We start from the raw sequence: 27864 nt of genomic DNA on the forward strand, positions 1-27864 counted from the left end.
AGTGATTCCCTGAGACCCTGCCCCACCCAATTTATAACCCACCCAATTTATAACCCCACCCAAACTGTGCTGAAATAAAGAATAATATACAGAGATTCAACAGTAGACTAGAAGATCCCAAGAATCAAGTCAAACATTTGAAATATGAGAAAGGAAAATACATTCAACTGGGAGCAAAAAGAAAAATAAAATAAAAAAATATGAAGATAGTGTAAGGAGCCTCTGGGACAACTTCAAGTGTACCAACATCCGAATTATGGGGTTGCCAGAAGAAGAGAGAGCAAAATATTAAAAACCTATTTGAAGAAATAATGACAGAAAACTTCCCCTACCTGCTGAAAGAAATAGAATACAAGTCCAGGAAGCAGAGAATCCCAAACAAGAGGAATCCAAAGAGGACCACAGCAAGAAACATCATAATTAAAATGCCAAGACCAAAAAACAAAGAGAGAATCTTAAAAGCAGCAAGAGAAAAAGTTACATACGGTATAAGGGAATACCCACACGACTGTCAGCTGATTTCTCAATAGAAACTATGCAGGCCAAAAGGGAGTGACAATAAATATTCAAAGTGATGAATAGCAAGAACCTACAACCAAGATTACCCTTCCCAGCAAGGCTATAATTCAGAATTGAAGGTCAGATAAAGAGCTTCACAGACAAGAAAAAGCTAAAGGAGTTCACCAGCACCAAACCAGTATTATATGAAATGTTGAAGGATATTCCTTAAGAGGAAGAAGAAAAAGGTAAAGACAAAAAATTATGAACAAAGTGACAGCAAATACATATTTATCAACAAGTGAATCTAAAAATCAAGTGAATAAAAATCTGATGAACAGAATAAACTGGTGAGTTTAATATAATCAGGGGCATGGAAAGGGAGCAGACTGACAATTCTTGGGGGGAAAGGGGGTGTGGGGGTACAGAAGAGAATGGACAAAGATCTTATACCTATGGACAAGGACAGTGTGGGGACAAGGGCCTGGGGTGGGGTGGGAACCGGATGGGAGGAAGCTATGGGGTGGGGGAACATCTGTAATAATCTGAACAATAAAGATTAATAAATAAATAAATTCTTACTGAGCACCTATAAGTGTATCCCAGAAGTTCTTGGCCTCAAAAATGTAGTTTTGTAGATGACGCAAAGAAATTACAATAGGGACTTTTCATGCCGACAAATGGCACGTGGCTAGTTAACCTTAACTCTCCTTCCTGCGTCCAGGCTACATCCCTTCCAGGACAATTCACTATTTCTAATTCAGAAACTTCTCATTTAAGAGAAAGAAATTATTATTAAAATAAAGGCCAAGGGTAAAGAATGAGCTATATATTCAGTTAAAATTACATTAAAACTTAAATATAAAATATAAACAGAAGTGAAATTTTCCCACTTGCAAAGTAGAGATATTACACAAAACAAACCTACATGTACTATAATTTTTTATACATGTAAAAAAATATTTCACTCTAAATTTTTAGTTATATAGTTAGAATTATACTAGTGGTCCTGTGCACAAATCCATGCGTGTGTAGCTCGATGCTGCTTGCCTCAGCTGGCGCGGCCCACCGCCGCTCAGTTCTCCACAGCAGGTAGCTTGCTGTCTCGCCCTCCTGTAGCTCTCCACGCTTGTAGCTCGCTGCCCTGTGTTACGGCGTAATGACCATTTGCCTATTACCTCTTTATTATATAGCATAATTCTACTTTTATAGGTAGGTCAACTAGGAGAAATAAGTTAGCACAATCATTTGAATTGGTTGTCTACACACTGGACAGGGCTTATTTCTTTTTTTTAGCTTTTTTGCACATGTAAAGCATGCCATAAGATGTCCTGTCTTGCCATGGACGATGCAACCATTTTTAGGTCGGCCTTGGCAAATCACACAAGGTTCGACGGCATTATTGGGAAAATTAGATTCCACACTTTCTTTGTCTTGTGTTTCTTCCCTCTCATACTCTTTGACATCTTCTTGGCTGCTATAAATGATGCTACCAGAAGTTGATGGCTGAGAATAGTCCTCACTTTCTTGGGATTGGGAGGCTTGGGTGATCTCTTCATGATTTTCCTCAAAACATGATTCTTGGGAATCATTCACTGTACTTTTTTTACAATCAGGGACATCAAAGCCCTCTTCTACTTGTGTTGAGTTTTCTAGTTTGGTTTCCTCAGGCATGCTTCCTTTTCCTTTTTCTTTCCCTTTGTCTTCAGGAAGCCAGTTCTCACGAAGGGCCCAACATCTGTTGCAATGTGATGGCAGGGGAGGATTCATTTCATTGCATGAAGTACACTTCCAATAGTCCTTCAATGAAATAAGACAATCTGTTACCCTCTAATGACTAGTCATTTTAACACTAACTTTAATATGTCTAGGTAAAATGTATCACAAGGCCTAATTTTCAGCATTTCATGTTTAATAGAAAACATTCAATATTTAAACAGTCTTTCCGCAAGTATGAGATTTTTAAGTACTTTTTTTTCCCCAGCTAACCTCTTAACCATGCACCTCAAATTATCTGTTGGGAGGACACAGATACACAGTTGGTTCTGAGTTGAAACAAGGGCCACGGCATCAATTACCATCTGGAATGAGACTTGTAATCACTCCACTCCCTTAAAGGCTCAATCCAGGATTCTGTGCCAGAGTCCACCCATCAATCTAGATGAAGCTCTCTCAATCTGCCATGGACTCCCTCAGCAGTGCTCTAAAACTCAGGGCGCAGCTGAGAGTTCCCTAACTTCACCCACAAAAGCAATGTGGAAACATTCTTCAATAATCACTGTGAGCTAAAATCTGTCATCACTGTCACTATCCAAAATGTATGCCTTTTATACTTGTTTATCCTTTCCTGTGTTCTCACTCTAACTGCTCACTGCTTTTTCTTTATCCTAACTTATTACCCAAAACTTTCCATCTTCAGCCTCTTCACTAAACACATCCTTCTCTCCCTATCTTAACTGAAGCATGGTTTTCCCTGAGGACCCTGTACACGTAACAGTTGCCACCAAAGGTCCTGCCTATCTTGCCATGAATAATGTACCATTTCTAAACTGCCTAACAAATAACATAATACAGTAGCAAGAAGGGTGGAGAATGTTCATTCTCCCACCTTGGTTCTTTCAAGTTGTTAAAGTGATAAAACCAAAGACAAAGGTTTTATAATATCAGGAGTTGAGATACTTCAAAAAGTCCAAAAATTTGCAAGATCTATATCTGAAACATTTTACTCAACTTGGTATCAAATGAGTTTAGATACCTGAATTATTTTCTAGCTAGAGACTCATGTACCAATTCATGCACCAGTGGGGTCTCGCAGACCGGATCAGGCTGAAACCAGTTCTCTGAAATCCCCTGAGGGGATCCAGATTGCAAGAGGGTGTAGGCCAGGCTGAGGGACCCCACCAGCACACCATCAGGCCAGGGAGGAATGCTGGAGGTTAGTCAGTCAGGAAGGGACTGTGGGAGAGTTCCAGGGCGTGTCTGGCCTGTCTCGCTCAGTCCCAATCAGCCAAAACCCAGCAGCAAGCTAACCAACGGGTCGGAGCGTCTGCCCCGAGGGTCAGTGCACATCATAGTGAGTGGTTGAGTGGCCTTACCATATCATTAGCATATTACGCTTTGATTGAACAACTGACCAGTCAACCGGACACTTAGCATATTAGGCTTTTATTATATAGAATATAGCAAAAAAGTTTACTTTTGCATCTGGGAAATTGTTTCAACTCAGAAAAGAAAAATGAGATTTCCTATTCAAACAAAAAAGGCAACATTAACAGAAATTAAAGCAAATATTCAGTTAAAAATATCTCAGGAACCCAGTAAAGCATGCAATATCTAAGTCCTGATTTCTTCTTTCCAGAAAATATATTTTTATTGATTTCAGAGAGGAAAGGAGGGATAGAAACATCAATGATGAAAATCAATTATCAGCTGCCTCCCACACACACCCACAATGGGAATCGAGCTCACAACTTGGGCATGTGCTCTGATCAGGAATCAAACCTCCTGGTTCAAAGATTGACACTCAACCACTGAGCCATCCCGGCCAGGCAAGTCCTGATTTTTTTTTTAATGCAAATCCTACTATATTCTAATAACAAAATGTTTATATTCAACAAGATTGGCAAAATGTTGGTAACTATTAGAAGTTGGTGATAAGTACATTTGAGATATTTTGTATGCTGTACAATTTTTCTATAATAATGTTCTTTTGCTGCTCTGATTGGGGTTTTTCTTCTTGCTTTGATCCTCTTCATCATCCAACCTACTGTTTATTTCTTCTAGTGTATTCTTCATTTCTAACCGATTCTTTTTTATGGTTTCTATGTGCCTTTTTATGTTTACTATCTTTTAGGTTAAGTCTTAATTGATTTCATCCATTCTTCTCCTAAGTCCCTGTGCATTCTTATAGCCATTTTAAACTCTGTATCTGGTAAATTGCTTGCCTCCATTTAGCTTTTTTTTCTGGGGATTTCTTGTTCTTTCATTTGGGGCATGTTTGTCTCCCCATTATGGCTGCCACTTTGTGTTTGCTTCTACATATTAGGTAGACCTGCTATGACTCTGTGTTGGTAGGGTGGCCTTCTCTACTAGGTGTCTTGTGGGATCCTGTGGCACAGAGTCCTTGATCACCTGAGCTGGGTGCTCCTGAATGTCCCTTGTATGGATTACATGAGCCTTCCTGTTGTAACTGTCTCTTGATTGGCCTATTCATATGTGAGGTCAACCCTTAGGCTGGCTGTGAGGATCGATCCTGACCACAGAGCATGAGCTGCTGTGCAGGTGCTAACCACTCAGAGTGGAATTTGCCTCAGTAGAATCTGGTACCTGCAGAGATCTTTCTTGGATATGTTGCTTGTGAAGCTAACTGGATCCTACTCTGATGGTGTCTGACACTGGCCACTGGGTGTACTGGATCTGGGGCCTCTTGGCACGAACTCTGGTACAGGTCAATGGTAGACGCTGCCAATGACTGGCTCAGGGCAACCTGTTTAAAGCAGCAAAGTGATTCACAATTTGTGGCTGGGCTTAAGCGTGCTCGGGAAGGATTAAGCTGTGCACCAAGGCTTACTTATACCAGCACTGTACCTAGGGGCCAGTCAGCAAAAGTCCCTAGGAACCTCCAGGTCTGCCTCCACCTGTTAGGCTGTCACTGAAAGGGTCTCTAACAGTACTCAAGTTGTATGCAACAGGTTCTTAGTGAGTGACAATGTGAGAGGTGTTCTCCATATCTACATGCGTCCAATCATGGTACCAAGCTGGGTCTAAGAACACTAGCAAATGCCCCAGGGTATGTCAAGTCTAGCTACACCTGCTGGGTGCTTGCACACCTTCATGGTGGGCAGGGCCTCAGGGAGTCGTCAGGGTGAGGCCAGCAAAGTTTATCAGGCCTAAACAAGACAAGATTTAGCCCTGTGGAAGGAAGGCTCTGCACCAGTTGGACGTGAGGAAAAAATTTCCCCTGTCTGAGAGCCGTGTAACAAAATTTGCCTGTTTCTAGTGGAATCCTGCCTCTCCCTGGCAGACAGAAATCCCACTGCTTTTCACAGCCAGATGTCATATGGGCAGCTCTTCCAGGCTCTGGTGCTCTGGGCCGGGGGGCCTGGCTTGGGCTTAAGAACCTAAACTTATCAGGGAATCCCCCTGCAGCTGAGATACTCCCCTGGAACCTCAACTGCCGCCTGTGGGAGCAGGGTCAGTCCTTTTGCTCTCTGCACTTCCTACGAGTCTCGAGTCTTAATGTGGACTCTTCTGTAAATCCCTGGTTATAAGACTTCTCTTCAGCTGGTCTTCAGTTGGTTATTCAGGTTGATTGCTCTATATTTTAATTGTTTGGTCCTGGGTGTACCTTCCACCTATTCCACCACCATCTTGGATCACCTTTCATAATAATGTTCTTTAAAAGTTTCAGTTCAAAAAGCTAAAAAAATGTAGCAACATATTCCAACCCAACAAACAAAAGAACAAAACACTTTAAATGACTAAAATTTTAAAGATTTTAACTTTATAAAAATTGCTTCATCAGGAAGTAGACTAGATATATTCTAATCTTGATTTTAATGTTATTTTTTGACACCTTAAAAATAGATGTATACTTACAGCTAAGGAAATTTCAGGATCATCTTCAAATGAGTCTGTATCACTCTCCCCTGCATGATACACAGTAACTTGATATACCTAATAAAATAAATCCATAATTTTTTTCAACCAGAAAGGTTTCTTAATGGTAAGTCCTAAATGAATAGCATGTGCTACTATATATTAGAAATTCTGAGACAAGTCAAATGGAATGAGTGAGTGTAAAGGGGGAGAAATGGAGATCAGTGAAATCCTGAGCCAATATGGTAAAAACTCAGATAAGATATATAAAATGAATGAAGCAAAATATGCAGTACAAACATTTTATTTTATAAATATGGAGGTATTAAATAACAATGAAAAAGCTAAAAATGTAAGACAATAGATCTTGAGATACTATGTGACTTTATATAACTGCATGCATGCGTCACATTTATAAAAATTAAATTAATATTAATAGAGAATGAACTGAAGTTCATTAAAAATGAACTTCATTTTTAATGAGCAGACTATTATAACAAGGCTCATTAAGGCCTACATACTTCTTGGCATATTTATAAAAATATAAAACAGACAAGGAACTAAAAAGCCTTAATTCCACATAACAATATTCCAGTTTGAATAAATCAAGCTCAAGTATTTCAAGTGAATTCTGAATACATTCTTTCAATCTCATCAATCAATAAATGAAAAAACATTTAGAATATAATTAGAGAAAATAAAACTACCTCATCATCTTCATCTGAGAGTTCTTGTGCTTCTTCACTGAGGTTATAATCTTCCGAATTCAAAGACTCAACTTCAAATTCTACACTGAATCGATCTGAAACTGAATCTTGATCCAACCAATCACCTGATTGTTCACTTACACCAGCATCAAGATCCTAAAATCGGGGGGGGGGGGGGGGGGGAGTGACATTGTACATTACTTGTTGGTTGTTGGCCTCTAACAGCTTCCTAAATCTTCCCTATGCCCCTAACTTTTCCTTAATTCTATTCTGCACACTGACACTAAATTAAGATTCTGGATCCCTCAGCCAGTGGAGCTTAGCAATTGAGTATTGACCCAGGAACCAAGACGGTCTATCTCCCCATAAGGATAGGGATCATATCTACCTTGACTAATGTATCTCAAGTGCCAAATAAAACCTGGAATAGAAGACACTTAAATATCTACTGAATAAACTTGTTCTACTCATGCCATCTAGTGGCCTACATAAGTAACAGCTCTTTTAAATAATAACTGTAAAGTTCACATCTGTATCCATAAAATCAGTGCTTTGGAAAAGAAAAACAAATACAAGCAACAAGAATAGGGTTAATATCATAATTGGATCAGTCCCTTATATATTCTAAAGCACATGTGTCAAACACAAGGCCCGCAGGCCAATTCCAGCCCGCCAGGCCTTGCAATGTGGCCCGCACCGCGCTGTCATCACTGCACTCCGCTGTCAGTTTATGACATTGTCAGTTTATGACTGTTCAGTAAACCATTCGGCCCGCGATTTAGGCTGGATTTTAGATTTTGGCCCCTTCTCTGATTGAGTTCGACACCCCTATTCTAAAGAACTAAAAAATGATCATTCGGATCCAGAATAGTGATCATGAGGCACTGTCATATAAAAATAAATGTTCTAATTTTAATTACATTTTAAAGACCATGTTAAATGACAAGAAAAAAAATCTTCCATTTTTCAAGTACTATTGCTAACAAAAACATTTTTACAAAACTTCTTTCAGTGACATCTCTTAAGAATTTTATTCCTGGCTAATACTTTGAAATTTTTATCAATCAAAATGTACTGATATGTGTCATCCATGCAATATTACACCTATTTCATAGCATTTGTATCAAACCTCCTCCTTTTTAAAAAAAAATATATATTTTATTGATTTTTTAGAGAGGAAGAGAGAGGGATAAAGAGTCAGAAACATCGATGAGACAATCATTGATCAGCTGCCTCTTGCACACCCCCTAATGGCAACCAAGGTACATGCCCCTGACCGGAATCGAACCCGGGACCTTTCAGTCTGCAGGCCGACGCTCTATCCACTGAGCCAAACCAGTTTCGTCTGTATCAGACCTTCTTGAAGTCTAGACCTACATATCCCAAATGTAAAGTTCAGACTCTGCCAATTTACTTGCTGACAACTATAGTAAAAAAAATTTATTCTAAATACTTAACACAAGTTTGTCTTAGAATACTAAAATATCTAACTGAATCAAATTTCAATTTTTGTTCCCTTACTTTAATTTTCATTTTTTTATTGATTTCAGAAAGGACGGGAGAGGGAGAGAGACAGAAACATCAATAATAAGAGAGAGCCCTAGCTGATTTGGCTCAGTGGATAGAGCGTCAGCCTACAGACTGAAGGGTCCTGAGTTTGATTCCAGTCAAGAGCATATGTCAAGGTTGCGGGCTTGAACCTCAGTTAAGGGGCGTGCAGGAGGCAGCCAATCAATGATTCTCTCTTAACATTGATGTTTCTATTTCTCTTTCCCTCTCCCTTTCTCTCTGAAATTAATAAAAATTATATTTTTTTAAAATAATGATGAGAGAGAATTATTGATCAGCTGCCTGCTGCATGTCCCACACTAGGGATGGAGCCCACAACCTGGGCGTGTGCCCTGACTGGATATCGAACTGTGACCTCCTGGTTCATATATGATACTCAACCACTGGGCCACACCAGCCAGGTTGTTTCCATATTTAAAAAAAAAAAAAAATCTAAATTCTCAGACTACCCTATATTCCAATTTATTTGAACTTACTATTGGTGCAGTGGCCTACAAGATTCTCTAATATATAGGATGACATTAGTAACTATTAATATTGGTACTAATTTTACCAACACACCTCAATGCTACTCTGCTCTCTTACACCATTCTCTCTAAATCTGGGATTGGGGTGGGGAAGATCTATACTTGTTTATTTAGAAAGAAAAAGAAAAAAAAAAAAACTTATTGGGAGCAGTGAGATCTTGCTCCCTGGCATATGTCACCAGTTTGGCTTAAACAAACTCATAAAAATAAAAAATAAAAAAATTACCACTGTATAGTGGTAATCGTGTATCCTACATGTACATCCCACCTGAAAGCTTATTAGAACTGCCAAAATCAGATTTAAAAAACAAGTCTTATTATGTCATTTTTTACTTAAGCAAGAAGATTACCGGATTTGACGAAGTCCCTGTTGATTCACTGCTACTGCTTCTTTCACAGTGTATCTCCCTTATCACACACAGAGCGAGGCTTTCATCAAAGGAAAAGGAAATACTATCAGATCTGTGGCGCTTTCTTTGACGTTCACCAGGTAATTCCTCTGAGTTTTCTTCTGGATATGTAAGGAAAAACAAATTAATTAAATTGCTACACAGTTTATTTAGAAATTGAGCTGTCATGAGTATTTATTTGTACTGAAATTTAGTTCCTCTGAAATTTAACCTCCGTTTCAACAGTTAACATTTTCACTGGATCTGTCCAGAATAATAGCAGAATAGTATGTTTTAAAGCTTTTTTAAGCTTCTTTCAGAATGTTATCACCATTAAATCACAATTTAATCTATCCCTAGCTTGTATTAAACAGTCTAGGACTTCTCTGTCATAAGTCAATATACTTAGAAGGTACATCTGGAATTCACTTCAGCATAAATACAAATATAAACTGATTCTCTCCCCCAAAAATAACTAACCTTTTGTTCCAGTCCCATATATTTAATGACTCCTCTGCCCTTACTGCGCTCACATACAAGATTTTAATCTGGGTATAACTATTTCATTGATCTTCTTTCACCTAGTTCATATATTTTTGGTTATAATGACTTTTGATTAGGCAACAGCCTCCTCCTCCACTATCTTTTAGCTGCAAAACTGTTCAGCTATTTTCTTTATCTTGTTTTTATTTCTAAGACGCTATTTACCATTTTAAACTCACTGAGATTTTATCACTTATTAAAAACAATTAAAATACTTTAACTGCTAAGATGACTAAGAATAATGAATAAAACAGAGTTTACATCTTTGTCCTCTATTATCTTGAATAGAAAACTGGCTAACTATAAAATCCAGGGGGGCAAAGTAAACTGTGTCTGCAGTAAACCAGAAAAATGTTGCTCAGAAAGCCATTTTTTACATCAAAGTCACATAAAACTGAGACTAAGACTCAGAAATTAATTCATCTAAACCAAAAACACAATGTCATTAAACCTAAATGTATTAATTTCCTAAGAAAATTAACACTAAAAAGTTGTTTGAAAATGTAAATTAAATATTCACATTACCTGTCTCACTAATTGTTCTCCTTCTTGATGAGGTAGATGGTCTAGAAACCAAATCTGAAGATGAAGGTTTCTCTTCCTGCAGCTCTTGTACAGAGTCCTAAGAATTCAAGGGGAAAAGACCCACAAACTTAACTTGTAACACCAGAGAGCTAATTCCCCACTGTAATAAACATTCCTATTTTTAAGAATTATACTAGAATGAGTTTATTTCAAAATTACCTTTTGATCACTCCCACCTTCAAGGTGACCTCTGTTTTCACTCACAGATGTGCCTGAATCTGATGGTTCTGGTGGAAAATAAAAATAAAAAAACACAAATTAAGAAAGGGCTACTCAATATATAATCCAGGACAAAATGCTCACACAATTTAACCTTTCAACAAATATTAATCATGAGTCTCCCAGCCTGGCTGGCATGGCTCAGTGGTTGAGAGTCAACCTATGAACCTGGTCATGGTTCGATTCCCAGTCAAGGCACATGCCCAGGTTTTGCTCAACCCCTACTGGGGATCAATAAAAAATATACACATTAAAAACTAAAAAATATTTTTAAAAACTGACTTGCCAGTGCACAGCAAGTATTTTATCCAGCAAGCAATCCTTCCCTAAATGGTCTTTTTATAAATTTTTAAATCTTTATTGATTTCGGAAAGGAAGGAAAAGGGAGGGAGGGAGAGATAGAAACATCAGTGATGAGAGAGAATCATTGATTGGCTGCCTCCTGCACACCCCACATTGGGGATCAAGCCCACAACTCGGGTATATGTCCCTTCCACCCCACTGGGAATCAAACGGTGCCCTCCTGGTTATAGTTCAACCACTGAGCAATGGTCTTTTTATGCAAAGGAGTGACAAATCACTCAGATAAAATATAAGGAAAAGAGAGCAGAGGCAGGAAAACCAGTATTGGACAGCAACTGCAATAATACATATAAATAAGTATTAAAATCTAAACTAAGCCATGGAAAAAAGATGAATTCCAGAGAAATTAAAAAGATAAAAACCAGGGTGTCTGACATACAAGGCAAAGGGAGAAAGGAGTTAAGGATTCCAAGATTCCATCCTGAGTGCATAAATGGGTGGTGCCATTCACCAAAACAGAAACTGCAGAAGATGAATAGATTTGGATGGGAGGACAGTGCACTAAAGGGGATGAAACTCACTGAGGTAGATAAGTTTAGTTTTTAATTGGATGTGTAGACATGGCACTCAAAAAGTCAGTTTCAGTTACAGAAATTACCAAACATCATAATCAAATGCACTTTACTGCTCCCTGAGACATTTTCACCTTAGTAGGGAAGTCAGGCCTGAGCATTAACAATTTGAAATTATATATAACGTTATAACTGTTTATTTCTTCTTCATATTATGAGCAAGGTATTATACTTAAGTTGTACATGTACATTTCATATTTTTAGTATAACAGGCATTACAAAGCAGATGTAATAAGAAAGGAAGCACTACGTATGACAAGGATTAGAACAATATGAGTTCTAAAGCTAATGCCACTAAACTGAAACCTGAAACAAACTCAGAATGGAAATAACATAAGAAACTTACAAACTACCATCTCATTAACAAAATTTTGCTAGTAATCCACCGAGGTTTATTTACTTTTTGTTCTTTTCAAACTTCTACCAAGGCTAATTTTTAAAAATATATATTTATTATTTCAGAGAACGAGGAGAGAAACATCAATGATAACAGAACCACTGGTCACAGCTGCCTCCTTCACGCCCCCTACTGGGGTGAGCCTGCAACCCAGGCATGTGCCTTGATTAAGAATCAACTGACATCCTGGTTTACAGATGGAAGCTCAACCACTGAACCACAATGGCTGGGCCTACTAAGATTAATTTACATAAATGAATACATCAGAGACAATACTTCAGAAAACTGCAAACACTACCTATAGTTGTTTATTTGCCTTCATTTGATTTCATAAAGAGCTTTGTAAAACATAGTCACCAGACTACTAATCACCTCTATTCAAAATAGGATAGATGGTGATGCCCTTTTCTGGGTCTTAAATCCTAACTTTGGAAGAATAAGTATATAACACATTTACTAAACACCATATTAATAAAACACTGTACTGTGTATGTGATGCAGAATGTAGACCTGAACAGGACATAAGAAAGCAATATAAACAATTATTAAAAGCAACATATCAATAAAATTTAAGTATAGAATAGTAAGAGCACAAAGGAATGGTCTGTTCATCCTGGGAAATAAGCTTCTGAGAACAGTTTTTTGTTTTTGTTTTTTGAGAAGAGTTTTTAACTGACTTTTCTAGGATGGGCTTTAAGAAATCTGTGGTGTATTGGAGCCAGCTCCTACCATCACTCAAACCCAGACTGTGCACACCGCTCTTCCCAATTCTGGGTTTGTATCCTAAAAATGGACATGGTGGGAGTATTTACACCATGGAAATCAGCAACCACTATAAACCAGGCCTTTTCCCCTGGAGAGTAAACACTTACCAGCATACCACTATATATGTATATTTTTCTAGAATGAGAATCCAGTTGCTTTTGTCAGATTATTTAAAGGGTGACCCAAAAATAACCTGTTAAGAACAATACGTCTAAAAGCAAGAAAGTACAATATCACTTGCCTAAACAAATTGATAAACAAAGCTTTGTCTATTATAAAAGTAAAAAAACAAACAGAAAAAAAAAACACACACACACACAGAAAATACCCATCCTTTCAAATGGTCCTACCTAGGTATTTATATATATTACTTCTCAAAGCCTTTCAATACATTTCAGGTTTGATCACATCTCTACAGAGGTAACAAGACATTTAGGCTTACATATCATAAATCTGCAATAGAGCCTTAGTGTTATGTTTTTAGTTTAGCAGTAGACAACTGGTGGTCTGCGGACCACTGGTGGTCCATGAGGTCCAAAGGCTGGGGACTGCTGTTTTAGTTCATATATAAATTTATCATATTCTTTTATTACAATTAAACATATCACTAAAGCAACTTTTAAAGAGAATCACAATTACAAAATGACTAAACATACACAAAATGTCTGAAAATATTTTCATGGTATATGTTTATGATATCCAAAAATTAACTTACCCGCCTGATTGACTATTACCAAGTTTCTGTAGATCATTGTGTATATTTTCCTTGTAGGGAGAAAAAATAAGAAATGTATATTTATCAAACTGGCCTTAACCAGGCTTTTAAAAGATTATTATATTTAAGTGCACAAAGACCAAATTTTAAATCACTGAATTCATATTATATCAATGTTTTAAGTCTTAAAAAGCACATAATGAGTTGTAGAATGATTACATACAGCTACCTTTTATGATCACTAAAGTCTCTGTGTTCCAAAGATTTTATGTTTCCATCTCTTGAAATGTGCCTTGCTTGGACTTTACTACACAATCCCAGAGAATAGGTATAAATGCAGAAAGCGGGTTAACATATGTATTTATTTTGAAAGAGAAAATTTCTGGCTCTGTGTTTAGAAATAGACTACCTAAAAAAAATAGTGTGTTATAAAAAACCCATTATAGAAACTTGATTATAATTCTGACTTTCATCAACCCTTGACCAGTCACTTAATGGCTTTTCTTTCTTGACCTTAAAATGTGTTGAAGAGCCGAAACTGGTTTGGCTCAGTGGTAGAGCGTTGGTCTGCGACTGAAAGGTCCCAGGTTCGATTCCGGTCAGGGGTATGTATGTTGGTTGCGGGCACATCCCCAGTAGGGGGTGTGCAGGAGGCAGCTGGTCGGTGTTTCTCTCTCATTGACATTTCTAGCTCTCTATCTCTCTCCCTTCTCCTCTCTGTAAAAAAATCAATAAAAATATATTTAAAAAATAAATAAAAAATAAATAAATAAAATAAAATGTGTTGAAGATAAAACAATATTCATTCATTTCATAAATACAGACTGAAAACCTACTATGTACCAATCACTGTTCTATAAACTGGAAGGAAAGAATATAAATAAGTAAATATATAAATAAATAAATAACAAATCTCTGCTCTCACTGAACTTACATCTTAATAAGAAGACAATTCACTTATTCCAGTCTTCACTTATTCCAGTGCTTTTTTAAACCAAAGATTTTAGAGAATGTGTTTGGTCAAAAGACATCATTTCTAATTCTCAATGTTAAGAAAGAAGTGCCAAATCCAACTATTTCTTTTTACCCTTCAGACTGATGATACAGCTCCTTAAACTCACAAGTCAACATTCTTTTTCATATCCTTTTGCTAAGTCAGCAATTTCCCTAGTATGTAACCTCTCAACATATCAGAATTCAAGTCAAAGATGACTTTAATACCAGGAATTACATCTGAAATAATAATACAAGAATAAACTGTGTTTCTTGTACTCACAACCATAAACCTACTTTTGCCCCACCCTCTATGCTATACTAGAGACCCAGTGTATAAAACTCATGCACTCGGGGTGCGGGGGATCCTCCACCCTGACCTGTGCTGTCACAGTGCAGGAGCCCCACAATCAATCATCCCAACGAGGTAGGCCCCGCCCCGTTCACCCATCGGGGATCCTCGATGGACTGCCCCAGAGGTAGGCCAGAGCCAGGGGTCGCGCCTCCACACCATCCAAGGCTGGGAGGCAGGACCCGCAGGCAGGCCTCGCCTCGTGGAGGTGGAACTCCCCGGCAGGCACTGTGCCATGCACAAAGCATCAAGCCCATCCCCACCCACCTTCGCATGCCTGCTATGTGCAGGCCATCTTGTGACAGTGTGAGGGCATCACGGCATGACGACTACTTAGGTTCTTATTAGTAAGGATTGCTAAGAAATTAAAATTTAGCATCTTTTATATATAACTAGATGCCCGATGCATGAAGATTTGTGCAAGAATGGCCTTCCTTCCAGGAGCGCCAGTGGCACAATAAGTTAGCACGCAATACTTTTAAGAATGGGCCTTCCACCGAAACCGGTTTGCCTCAGTGGACAGAGCGTCGGCCTGCGGACTGAAAGGTCCCAGGTTCGATTCTGGTCAGGGGCATGTACCTTGGTTGTGGGCACATCCCCAGTAGGGGGTGTGCAGGAGACAGCTGATCGATGATTCTCTCTCATCGATGTTTCTAACTCTCTATCCCTCTGTAAAAAAAAATCAATAAAATATATTTAAAAAAAAAAAAGGAGTGAGGGTACAGGTGAACTAAAACATTTACCCAGCTTTTTTTTTTTTTTTTTTTTTTTTTACAATAGACTAAACTGAAAAATTTACCTGTGTTCTTTCACAGAGAAACTTGGCACTCCAAACAAATCCCCTAGAAGATCATTTGAACAATATACAATATGCTGTTGCTTCTCATCATATAATCGCTTCTTCATAATATATTGGCCAAGATAAAATATAACCTGAAATAGAAATATGATTTCTGAGGATTAATAAAAATTAAATGTTAGTTTCAAATACATTCAATATCATATTTATCTGAAGAGGGTTAAACCAGCAACCACATTCACAACCATCGAAAATAACCACCTTATAAAAAGCTGCTTTTAAATCTTTTCCTTCTAATTTGATGGATGCAGAGACATTGCTTCTGATTTAAATAAAACTTTGAAATATATTTTTTCAGACCTTAACTGCCCAGATATCTAAGTACTACACATTAGGAAAGGAAAAGGCAGCAAAATGCTAGTAACATATTAGTTATCTCATTAACTCTTAGTTCAGCTTACCTCTTTCATAGTATAAGTGTCTTTTTGTGCACCAACAGATTTTAACAACTTCGAAAGCAATGGCTTTGGTCTAACCTATGAAAAAGAGTTGCTATTATACTTCCAAATTTATTACATAACTATAAGCCCTACTGCAAACATGTCCATAATTTCAATAAGGGTAGCAGACACTACATTTAACAATCTCATGAGGTTATACTTCAAAAAACAAGCCATAATGTTTTCACTAATGTAATATACTATTTAAACTGAATACCAGACTGTCTCAGGAGTTTGAAAAAAAATGCTGGGACCAAATTATTACACAAACAGTCAGACTTCTCAACTATTACCAGTTGTAATCAAAACAGGTATCCATGGCAATGCAGTGAAAATTATGTTTTTTCTCCCTCCAGTTATTTCTGTCATCTGTTTATCTTACAAACTCAGCCATAAGTGAAATACCCCTATGTGCTTACTGTAAACTAAATTACAAAATCCAAGAAAAATAAATAAACATTTAGTGTGGGGCCTTTTACCAATCTTTTCCGTCTACAGATTAGGTTCCTGAAGAATGGAGAATTTAAATAACCAAACCAAGGTGACAAGGTAATTAGGAGCAGATCTGAGACTGCCACTTATGCCCCTCAATTACAAGCCACCATTTTCTTCCAACTATATCATGCTGCCTCTTAGTTGGTCTCCATTTCAATTATCTAATTTATAAATATTTACTCCTGTATTCCAGGGGCCAGTCAGCTACACTGAAGGGAACCAAAGTTTTGCTACCCCAAATCAAGACTAGAATTTTCATTTGTGACTTTTCTTCATTTCTGCCAATGCATGAATTACTTTTGTGACTTCTAGGAACCACTTAAAAAGTTAAATACTAACGAGTCAAAACAGAAAAAACCTCTGTCACGTAATGAACATCAGCACCCATGCCTCAGCATGCCGTGGAACTCACCTTTACATCCAGGGTGGCAAAGAGCAAAGAAAAGACTGTTTCTTACAGTAACTCTGACTCCACGCCCAGCAATGCCCACGCAGCAGAATGTAAGCTATGTACACAGAATTTCACTCTTTTAAAGAGCCATGCTATGATTGGGTGAGGTATCAACATAATTTAGCTGATCACACCATAAAGTAAAAATATTCTTAAAAGTTACACTTTGAAGTAAAATACCAACCAGGGTCTCTTGCTCAGAAGCTGGAATCTGTGAGGTGCTCACAGCACCATCAGCGGACACCGACATACTGGTGTTGCACATCTGCCTAAAGAGGAGGGGAAAAAGATAAAACACACTCAATGCTTAACACAATACCTTCCTATAGCGATGCGTTTACAAAAAAAGTAAAGGCATCTATCTGTCCTTACCTGGATCGCTGGGGAGCGAGCGAGCGAGCGAGCGAGCCTAATGCCAGAGTGAGCGCAGCTGGCAAAGGTCACGGTTTAAATCCCCGGCTGCAGACAAGTCGGGGCTTAGCTCCCGGGACGGCGGCCTCGGGACGTGTCCCAACTTGACCGGCCCGGCCACCAGCTGAGTCAACCGGCCCGAGACCCAGCCCACTCGCGCCCAGACTCCGCGCCGCTTCCGGGGCCACGGCCCCGGCACACGCACCTGTCATGACCCCCACCCCCACCCCGGCCCCGGCGCCGCAGCGCCCCCCGCCCACGTGACCTCCCCCCTCCCCCGGCCGCCCGCGCAGCCCTCCGCCCACCCGCCCGCCCGCCGGGAGCGCGCGGCCTGACACCCAGGTGGCAACCAGCCCGCCTCCTTCCAGCAGGACCTCCGCGAGCCCACGCGCTCTGCGCCCCCCGCCACAAAATGCACACAAAATGCACACCGCCTGCGCGCCAGGGAGGAGGCTGGCCACGACAGCACCGAGCCCACCACTGCCGCGCGCTTCCCGGCGGAGACCTGCTCCCCGCCGAGCCGGCTTTCCCGCGCCCGGAAGGGGGTGCGGGCTTCCCCAAGGTGACCCGGCGCCCTCCGCGGGCGCGCGTGGCAGCCCTCCTCCACCCAGGGCGCCCACCCGCGGGCCCCGGCCGCTGACCTTACTGTGTGCGGAGAAGGAGGCTCCTGACCTGGGAAACGGCAGGGCCTCGGCCGGAAGGCTCAGGGCTGCCCCTCAGGCTCGGCTTCCGGCTCCATGTTGCTTCTGGAAGCACAAGCCCGCACATGCCCCCGGCGGGGCCGAGCTGGACCAGGGGCACCGAAACTGCGAAACGGCGACCCCTACCGCCCGAGGGCGCCGCGCCGGAAGCCGCGGCCCATCCGGGCCTTTCGGCGCGCGTCCCAGGCTCGCCGCCTCCGCCAATGGGGGCCGGGGAGGGGCGGGGCCTCCGCGCGGGCGGCGGTGGTCAGTGCGCGCCCCCGGCAGGTGGGGAAGGGGCGCCGGGCGCCCGCAAGCCGCACCAGCGGACGCGCTTTTCCGCTGCCACCCGGCTTGGCGCTCGGCGCTCGGGACGTATTTGTGTTGCTATTTTTTGTGCTTTTTTTTTTTTTTTAATGTGTTTACCCCCCTCGCAACCGGGATGGAAACTACAGGCAAATGCGTAGGTTAGGGCCGCTACCAAAAAAGAAACCGGAATGAACAGCTGGGCGCTATATTAAGCCTTCACCGCCAGCTGCTGGAGCCGTAGACAAAGGAGTTATTTGGGGACTTGCGTGGTTTTTGTGTGTGTGTGTGTGTTTTTTTTCCAAAGGTACGACTAAAATTAGCACAACGTGGGCCTGTACCACGGAGGCGTATAAACGTTCTAGCTACAAAAATAAGAGGCTGGCGGGGTGAGGAAGAGGGGTTACTTCTCATTGTATGATTCTAGAGTATTTGGCTTTGTGTATATAATATATGCGTTCATCATACCCATTAAAAATATAAATGTGTTCAGCACTCAATACCGACCCACCGACCTGCCCCTTTGGGTACACTGACGTGGCAATCTCAAACATGAAGGAGGACATAAGAACTGAGTGGGTTCAACCTGGAAAGCGCGACCATTGGCAAAGACCAGCTTCTTTGGCTTGTGAACAAGAACCTTTTATATCTTTGCCTTCTTCCACGCCCTAGCTTTCTAGAAAAGACTCTTCCCTTAAACATAGTGGCCACTCAGTTGATTTAATCAGCATTATTCAAGGATGATTGGTGGGGTTTTTTGGTGGTTTTTAAAACTAGAATGAAAATAAACAGAGACGCAGCCGGTTGCTTAGTTGGTTGGAGCATGTCCCAGACACCAGAAAGACTGCAAGGTCGCAGCTGGACTACAGGTCAGGGCACATACCTACGGTGTCAGTCCCATCCTTGGCCCGGGCATGTACTGGAGGCAGCCAACCTCTTTGTCTATCTGTCTGTCTATCCCTCCCTCTTTCATCAATAAAAACATATTCTCAGCCCTGTCCAATTGGCTCAGTGGATAAAGCATCCACCTACAGACTGAAGGGTCCCAGGTTCAATTCCGGTGAGGGGTATGTACCTTGGCTACAGACACATACCCAGTAGGGAGCGTGCAGGAAGCAGCTGGTCGATGTTTCTCTTTCATTGATGTTTCTGGCTCTCTGTCCCTCTCCCTTCCTCTCTGTAAAAAATCAATAAAATATATATATTTTTAAAAACACATAATCTCAGATGAGGATAAAATAAAAATAAACAATAAATGAATAAACAAACCAAACTCATACAAGGAACAAATGGGTAGTCTCCAGATTGGGGAGTGTGTGTGAAAATGGGAAAAGGGATTAAGAAGTACAGATTATCAGTTATTAAAATAGTCATAGGGATGTACAGTACAGCATATGGAATATAGTCAATATTGTTGTGATAACTTCCTATGGTGTCAGACTGGCATTAGACTTCCCGGGCTGATCGCTTCATAAGTCTAATAACTATATGGTTCACCTGAAACTAAGGTAATAATGTATGCCAGCTGTAATTGAAAAATAAAAGTTATTTTTTAAAAACTTGTTTATTAAAAAAATTACAAACTTGAGAAAATAAACAAATGGGACTACATCAAAATTAAAGGCTTCTACACAGCAAAAGAAACCATCAACAAAACAACAAGAAAGCCCACTGCATTGGAGAACAAATGTGTCAATGTTATTTCTGATTAGGGTTTAATCTCCAACATTTACTAACAAAATACTAACCAGGGCACTCATACAACTTAACAAAAGGAAGATAATCCAATCAAAAAATGGGCAAAGGACCTAAATAGACACTTTTCAAAAGAGGACAAACAGAAAGCCAAGAGACACATAAAAACATGCTCAAAGTCACTAGTCATTTGAGAGATGCAAATCAAAACAACAATATGATACCATCTTTCTCACACTGTCAGAATGGCTATCATCAACAAATCAACAAACAACAAGTGCTGGTGAGGATGTGGGGAATAAGGAACCTTCCTGCATTGCTAGGGAATGCAGACCGGTGCAGCCACTGTGGAGAACAGTATGGAGTTTCCTCAAAAAACTAAAAATGGAACTCCTATCTGATTCAGTAATCCCACTCCTAGAAATATATTCCGAGAAATCAGAAGCACCAATCAGAAAGGATATATGCACCCCTATGTTCATAGCAGCACAATTTATAAAAGCTAGGATTTGGAAACAGCCTAAGTGCCCATCACCAGATGAGTGGATTAAAAAACTGTTACATCTACACAATGAAATACTACTATAAAAAAGAAGGAATTCTTATCATTTGCAACAGCATGGATGGAACTGGAGAGCATTATGTTAAAGGAAATAAGCCAGTCGGAGAAAGATATATATCACGTGATCTCGATCATTTGTGGAATATGATGAACAACATAGACTGATGAACAAAAATGGATCCAGAGACAGAGAAGCAGCGCTGAATGGACTGTCGAATCTCAGAAGGAAGGATGGGAGAGTCTTGTAAGAGATCAACTGAAGAACTTGTATGCATGCATATTAGCATCACCAGTGGACACAGACACTGGGGCAGTGGGAGTTTGTCCTGGGGGGTAGGACTGGCCAGGGAGGGGTTGATGAGAGGAGGGGGGGAAGAGACATAAAAAATTTTTACAAACTCTGACCTTTATCACAACAAATATAATGAAGCTTCTGATTGTGAGAGCATGTGCTTGACACAGGATAAGAGAAAATCACAAGAGATGAAGAAAAATAAGCATAAAAATATAAAATATACAAGTTGGCATTTGTTAATTGAAGAAACAGGTGTGTGATGTAAAGTTCAAAGTCAGGATTGATCAGTGAATATCCGGGTAGTCACAAAGGCCTCAGAGAGGATCAGAGTAGTTAGTGCTTTGAAGGACCGTAAGACTTAAAACAGAGGAGAATATTATAGGCACAAAAAAAAAAAAAAAAAAAAAAAAATAGTATGTAACAAGTCCAGAAACGAAAGTGTAAAGAGCTGTTGGTGAAACAATAAATTAACTTGACTTACACAAAAGTCAAGAAAAAATGTTTTAAGAACCTGGAGGCTCCTTTAAATTCAAAGCAAGGGAATGGGGGCTTTGGACAGGGAAGGTAATAGACAGGTTGGGGGAATGTAAACAGGAGAATTGCTTCCAATTGTTTCTTAAAAGACCACCACAAACAGATTCAAGCTCTGAATAATCTGGCCAGCCCTCTCTGGACCAACTTTCCCCCTTCTCATTAGCCCTGTATTTTGAAAAAAATTCTGTTCAAAATGTTTTGTAGAAGCAGAAACAATGGCAGAATGGACAGGACTAGTGCTTTTCTAGTGGTGGAACCATACATGGAGGAAGAAGTGGCTGGGGGGCTGAGTGGACTGGGGGATTCTGGAGGCCGGCATACAGAGCCGCCAGACCCGCCTGGGGAAGGGCCCAGCCATGCTGTGCACCTGCCACCCTGGCAGGCTGAGGGGCCTGGGCACCACCATCTTGTGGCTGTGGGTGTTGCCATCTTTGAGGTCGTGACAGTCAATTCCCTCCTTATTGGCTGTGGGTGATGCCATCTTTGTGAGAGTGTGATGGTCAATTAGCATACTCTCTCTTTATTAGATAGGATATATAGTTCCCTTCTATTCCTATTTCTTTGAAATTTTAAAAATATGAGTAAGTGTTCAGTTTTATCTAACGCGTTTTTATGCATATGGAGAGAACTATGTGGCTTTTTTCCTTAATCTGTTAATATCGTAAGATTATAGTGACAGGTTTTATAATATTGAACCATCCTGTACTTACTGTAATAAACTCTACTTAGTTATAATCAGTGGGTTTTTAAGAGAGTGATGAATCAAATTTTTAACAGAATAAGGTAATAGAATGATATGGAGCATAATTGATATCATATCCTATTCTTAGAGGTTACCAAATATTTCAGGGATTTCTTTGGGGATATTGTCCTGTTGAAAACAGTTACTCTATTCTTCAAAATTAAGTTAAAATAAAGCCAAATTCTTGATCTGGCCCTCTGGTTCCCACAAGGGTACTATGAACTCAACCAGTTTGGTAACTTTTACCACAGAAAGTTTTTAGGGAGGACCAGGAGCAGTATAGGTCACCTTTTGGAGGAATAAGGAGTTTATGGCCCCCACATCCCCCAACCAAATCTGACACTTGTAATCATATGACCTCAGAACCAGCTCAAAGTTGCTATTCTGTTTAATGAAACACTGAGTTGCTTTTGGGGGACAACAGACCAAAACTTCAAGCCATGCAGCTACAGCATCTGCAAGGGAGAGATCTTTGATCTCCAGCAGCCAGGAGCCAAAGCCTTGCTTCACCACCCTTCACTTCACCCCCTACACTCCCACACATGGAACCAAAGGACCAGGGTATAACCGGACCTTGAACACCAGAACGCTTTTGGAAGCAGAGGGTCTGGTTGTCCAGGAAGATCCTGTGTTGGTGCTCCTTACCGTAAATGCCAAGCTCCAAAGTCCTCCGATAAAACTTGCCTCACCAATGCTTCCACATATCATAGTGTTCCACTGAAATGCTTTAAATTCCTGCCCAAACCCTGGACCAGAGAGTTTGGACTTTGAGCATCAGCTTCCTTTTCTCCTGGGTGGTGCCATCTATATATAAAAGCCTAAGCAACCATTATGACCAAATGACTGAAACGACGGGAGCAACCACATGACCAGCTGGTAGCTATGACACACACTGACCCGGACCTTATTGCTGGGGCCCTGACAGCCCCAAATCTGGCTCACCCACACCCCAGACCCAGACAGGAGGGAGGACGAAGCCCAATTCCCTGTGGAATTGGCTGCTGGTTAGCTTGCTGCTGAGGCCAACCTCCCACGATCCCTTCCCCCCAAAGGTAGGTCCCCCCTCCCGCCAGCCTCGATCGCTGGCCAGGCTGAGGGACCCCACCTGTGCATAAATTCATGCACCGGGCTTCTAGTACATAATAAAATAACCAATCTTTCTCCACTGCAATTCTTAGAATTTACTGTTTGGCTTTGCTAGCGCAAGATGAATAAACTCTTTCTGTTCTGTAACAATCCTATCTTGTATGAAAGTTGCTGAGCTCATTAACTGGCAGAGAAGACAAGTGAGGTTGGGTAGCCTCCACCTTCCTTTGGCGGAGAGAGGTTGCTAGAGTTTTCTGCAGCAAATGGCAAGGGTTTAAGGAATTTCGCTGGTAGTCCCAAAGACGGCCACTGCTTTGGTAATAGAATCTTGGCGGCAGCAGGAGTTCTATTTGATCATGGCGTTGGAATGTCTATTGGTGGGATGTTCTGAGTTGGGGCATAATTTCAGCTTCATTTGGATCCCTGTTTTCCCTCCCTCTCACCTCCCCACCCCTGCCCCATTCCCCTTCTCTCCTGACAATAAAGAAAATATAGTACAGACATGCTTGATCCATTTTCTACCTCTGACTTGTGTTATACTTGGTAGAGACTATAAGCTCCACAAGGGCTAGTTCTGGACTGTTTCTGCTCACCTTTGTACCCCCAGGACAGACACAGTGTCTGGCAGGCAGCATGTTTTCAATGACTGTCTGTTGAATGATTGAATGCTTAAATGAGTGGTTTAACCGGACACATGAACACAGACATATGTGTAGTAAAAAAAAAATATTTATTCACTTGGTTTTTTATTCACTCTCCACAAATATTTACCGAGCTCTTATTATGACAGATACTCAGATGCTAGGAGTACAAAACCCCTGGGTGAAATAATCTAACCAAGGGGTCTTTCCCAACTAAGTAAAGTCAAAGATGTAGTTCTTTATTCAGTGGGTAGAATGACTCGAGTCCTCTGCACATAACTGTACTGACCCCAGAAAAGTGCAAAGAAATGGAATGCATTTCCTTTCATCACGGAGCCCTCAATCCAAAGCCCAGAGAACACTGCCGGGTGCAAAATACTAAACTGTCATGCAATGACACATTCATGAACTAGAAAATATTAATATACCAACAACTGAACCAAAACACTGAAGCTCTCTGAGTAACTCAGTGATCATTACTCATAATGTGTCTGTCAGAGTTTCCGTCTGCCCACCAAGCTCACCCCGCCCTCTGCCACGATAACGCCTCCCGTGCTGAGCTCACAGAGTCTGTGTCTGTATCTGTGTCTACATGCCCCTGTTAGTCTCTCTTTCAAGAACCCAGTTCTTTTCCTCCTGAAAAAAACACAAATTTTATTTCCTTCAGAAAAATACAATTTGCAGTTACATATTTTTTGTTTGTTTGTTTCTAGTCTTTCTACTTTACTAAACTATAAGCTCCAAAAACAAGAAGACTTTTTTTTTTCTTTTCATTTTTATTAAGGTATTATATGTGTATATATCTTACCATTGCCCCCCCCCCCCCACTCCCATACATGCTCTCACCTCCCAGAGTTCTGTGTCCATTGGTTATGCTTATATGCATGCACACAAGTCTTTCGGTTGATCTCTTATCTCCCCCACCTCTCCCTAACCTTCCCGCTGTAATTTGTTTTGATCAGTCTATCTGTCAATTGCCTTGCACTGTGCCAATAAATATTTGTTGAAGATGTGAATGAAGGATCACAGCCAGATCCGCAGCTGGTCCGGCTCCATTCTGGGAGCCCCGCGCCCCTCCAGGAGGGCGCACTCCTTTGCTCTCGGGTCATCATCTTCACCACTTTCTGGGCCTCATCAGCATCAAGGTACCCATCATCATCTTCACTTGCTGGGGCCTCACCAGCATCAAGGTATCCCACCACCAAGAGATCATCATGATGCTGGTGGCCACCGCTGTTTGCTGTTCCCTCTTCTGGCTCATGGCCATGCTGGCAGCTGAACCCCCGTTTGGGCTGCAACTGGAGAACAGACCATCTGGTAGGTGCACTTCCTGTGGGAGTGACCCCTGCCACTGCAGCCCAGGTGCCCCAGGTCTCTGGGTGACCTCAGCTCCATTGTCCCTGAAGACCCCTTTGTCCCCACCCCCACAGCTGTGCCCTGGTCCCTCCATGCTCCCTCCCCCAGGGCCTGCCTGGTTGGTTCCCAGAGGTACCCCCTTCCCCAGCCAATCGGCCTGAGCTCAGAGTCAGGCTGGAGAAGGAGAGAGCCACCCTCGCCCTATCCCCTTTCCTTTCCAAGCAGAACCTGCCCAGGAGCTGACAAGCCTGGGATCTGCCCTGAGGAACGGGGAGCCCATGGAAGGCCATGTGTCCTGTGGAGAAGGGCCACCAGCCCAGGGAGCTCCGAGCCTGGGGTGGCCAGGCCAGAGAGGAAGGAAGCTCTGGGTGGGAAGCGGGGACGCGGTTACCAAGTCTGCCCCCTCTGCCTCCAGGCCTCCTTATCTGAGCAGTGGAGGGAGGGGCAAAGGCCTTTCTTAGAATTCTTGAACTTTCTGACTCAGTCAGATGTGAAATTTCTGAAAATGTTGAAGTAATGGAGAAACACTCACACCAAGAACACCATAATAATTTGGGTCCAGATCGAAACTTGTAGGTTTACTATCCTTTATGGTTGTAAAGTCACTTAAATTGGCCTGCTCAGAAAGTTGTACCTCCTCAGAATATCTTGTTCCATTCTCCTCCCGCACCTGCCCGTCTCCCACTGGGGATAAGTACCCCACCTTCCCAAGAGACTCAGAGACAGGGCAGCCCCTATGCCTGGGGTGGGGGTGGGGGGTGGGGGAAGGAAAGAATCACAGCCATAGTCCCCCGTTAGATACCTGGATACCTGTTTGAGAAGACTGCAGTGGTATTGCAAGAAACTCCCCATGTGACTGGTCGCACAGGATATCCTTCTACGTTAAGCTAAAAGACTGTTTTCCCCTGTGCTGGGCAAAGACATCTTATTTGTTAGTTTATTTATTTATAATTGTGATAAAGACTCTAGTTTGCTTTTCAAAATTGGTATTTAAATTTTAAATGATTTAAGTGATATTGGCTTTACTAAAATTTTAGGAAAAACATTTAAAGATCCACTGACTTAGAAAACATACCGCAAATTAAGCAAATTATAAAATTATATATTAAATACATATAATTGTTTTTTTTAACTTTTTTTTTATTGAGATGTAAATGACATACAGCATTGTGTAAGTTTAAGGTATACAGTGTGTGGGTTTAACACATTTATATATTGCAATATGATGACCACCATCGTGTATGATATGAACAGTGAATGTCAAGTCTCTTAGCAACTTTGACATACATAATACAGCACTGTTGATTGCAATCACTGTGCTGTGCCTTCGAGTTCCAGAACTTATTCATCTTCTAACTGCAAGTTCTTACCCTTTGACCAACTCTCCAATGGCCCCAGTCCTACTTTAAAAAAACCACCATCATTTAATTAAAAAAACAACCCCATTAATTTTTGTTCCTATTTTAATGTGGTGTATTTGTGGGTTTATGTCTTTAAATAACTTACATATAATGAGGACACTAGAAGGTAAGGTACAGAAAACATCTATTCTTTACTGAAATTTTTAAAACAGACCACAAACTTCAAACTTGAAAACAAAACCACAGTTAGATTGCGCCATATTCTGGTCTTTAGAGGGAGTCATTGCTACCACTGGCTTTCTAAATCTTACTGATTTATAGAGAAAAGTCTCTGTTTTCTTAAAAACAAGCCTCTTTAAAGTATCAAAATTAGATTTTAGCTCAGTGACTTCCCTTAAATGGCAACAATCCTAAGACAAAGAAAGAAGTAAAATCAAAAAGTAGTTGATTGACTAACATTGTAAAACACAGGAACGCTGCCTATCAGAATTTGAATTTATTCTTGGATTTTTTCAGAGAGGTTTAAAGGTCCTGCTGTGTTCACTAACAAGACATACCACCCGTTAGCAAATGAGGGAGAGAACATTTTAAAAGGAAGGATGACTAACCTCTCAGGGTCAGAGCCTTAAGATCGTGGTGAATTAGCAAATTGTAACACATGGATTTTTCTCTGAAAAAAACAACACATACACACACCACAAAGAAACATTCTGTACTGATTTCTCGTTTTGACCCCAGTAATTACGTGTCAGCCTATAATTGTGCTTGCCCTTTAATTTCTCCTCTGATGATAAAGGAAGCTGCAATTGCTAAACGTTTGAGTTGAAAACATCAAACAGGACAATTACACAAGAAGATGGACAAGCCTGGGCAGAGACAAGGACAGGAGTCTGTGCCCTCTTGTTCCTCCGTTTTTCCTTTCTCCTGTCCTTTTGCCATCGTTTCTTACCATATTACCTTTTTTTTCTTAACCTTTTCTGCCACTCTTTTTCCCTTCTGTCACACCTCTTCCTTAAGCTCACCAGTTAAAGCACCAGGCGAACACTTTCTACTTGGACCCCAGTGGTAACTACAATATAATGTGAAACACATTCCTTTCTGTAAAAACATAACCCACAAGTTTTTCTGTCTAAAATAGCCCTGAAGTCGGAATTTTTA

The 27864-nt window shown here is 40.9% G+C and overlaps 1 protein-coding gene across 5 annotated transcripts; it reads right to left on the minus strand.

Annotated features, from left to right (window-relative positions):
* Positions 1 to 834: 834 nt before the first annotated feature.
* On the minus strand, positions 835 to 18323 carry MDM2 (MDM2 proto-oncogene). Of its 5 annotated transcripts, none has more exons than XM_084878910.1 (12): positions 18090 to 18303; positions 17410 to 17496; positions 17222 to 17306; positions 16053 to 16127; positions 15592 to 15725; positions 13448 to 13497; positions 10576 to 10643; positions 10357 to 10453; positions 9250 to 9410; positions 6804 to 6959; positions 6097 to 6174; positions 835 to 2298 (listed from the first exon to the last, which is right to left on the minus strand). In XM_084878910.1, exons 3-12 carry the CDS (start codon positions 17300 to 17302, stop codon positions 1720 to 1722), a joined length of 1479 nt encoding a protein of 492 aa, XP_084735036.1. In that variant the 5' UTR covers positions 17303 to 17306; positions 17410 to 17496; positions 18090 to 18303; the 3' UTR covers positions 835 to 1719. The 5 variants fall into 5 exon arrangements, with proteins under 5 accessions (XP_084735036.1, XP_084735038.1, XP_084735037.1 ...); XM_084878912.1 differs by having other exon boundaries at positions 18095 to 18298; XM_084878911.1 differs by lacking the exon at positions 17410 to 17496 and having other exon boundaries at positions 18090 to 18323.
* Positions 18324 to 27864: the final 9541 nt, after the last annotated feature.

This window comes from Pipistrellus hanaki, assembly GCF_964339955.1.
Source record: "Pipistrellus hanaki genome assembly, chromosome: 3".
Taxonomy (NCBI): domain Eukaryota; kingdom Metazoa; phylum Chordata; class Mammalia; order Chiroptera; family Vespertilionidae; genus Pipistrellus; species Pipistrellus hanaki.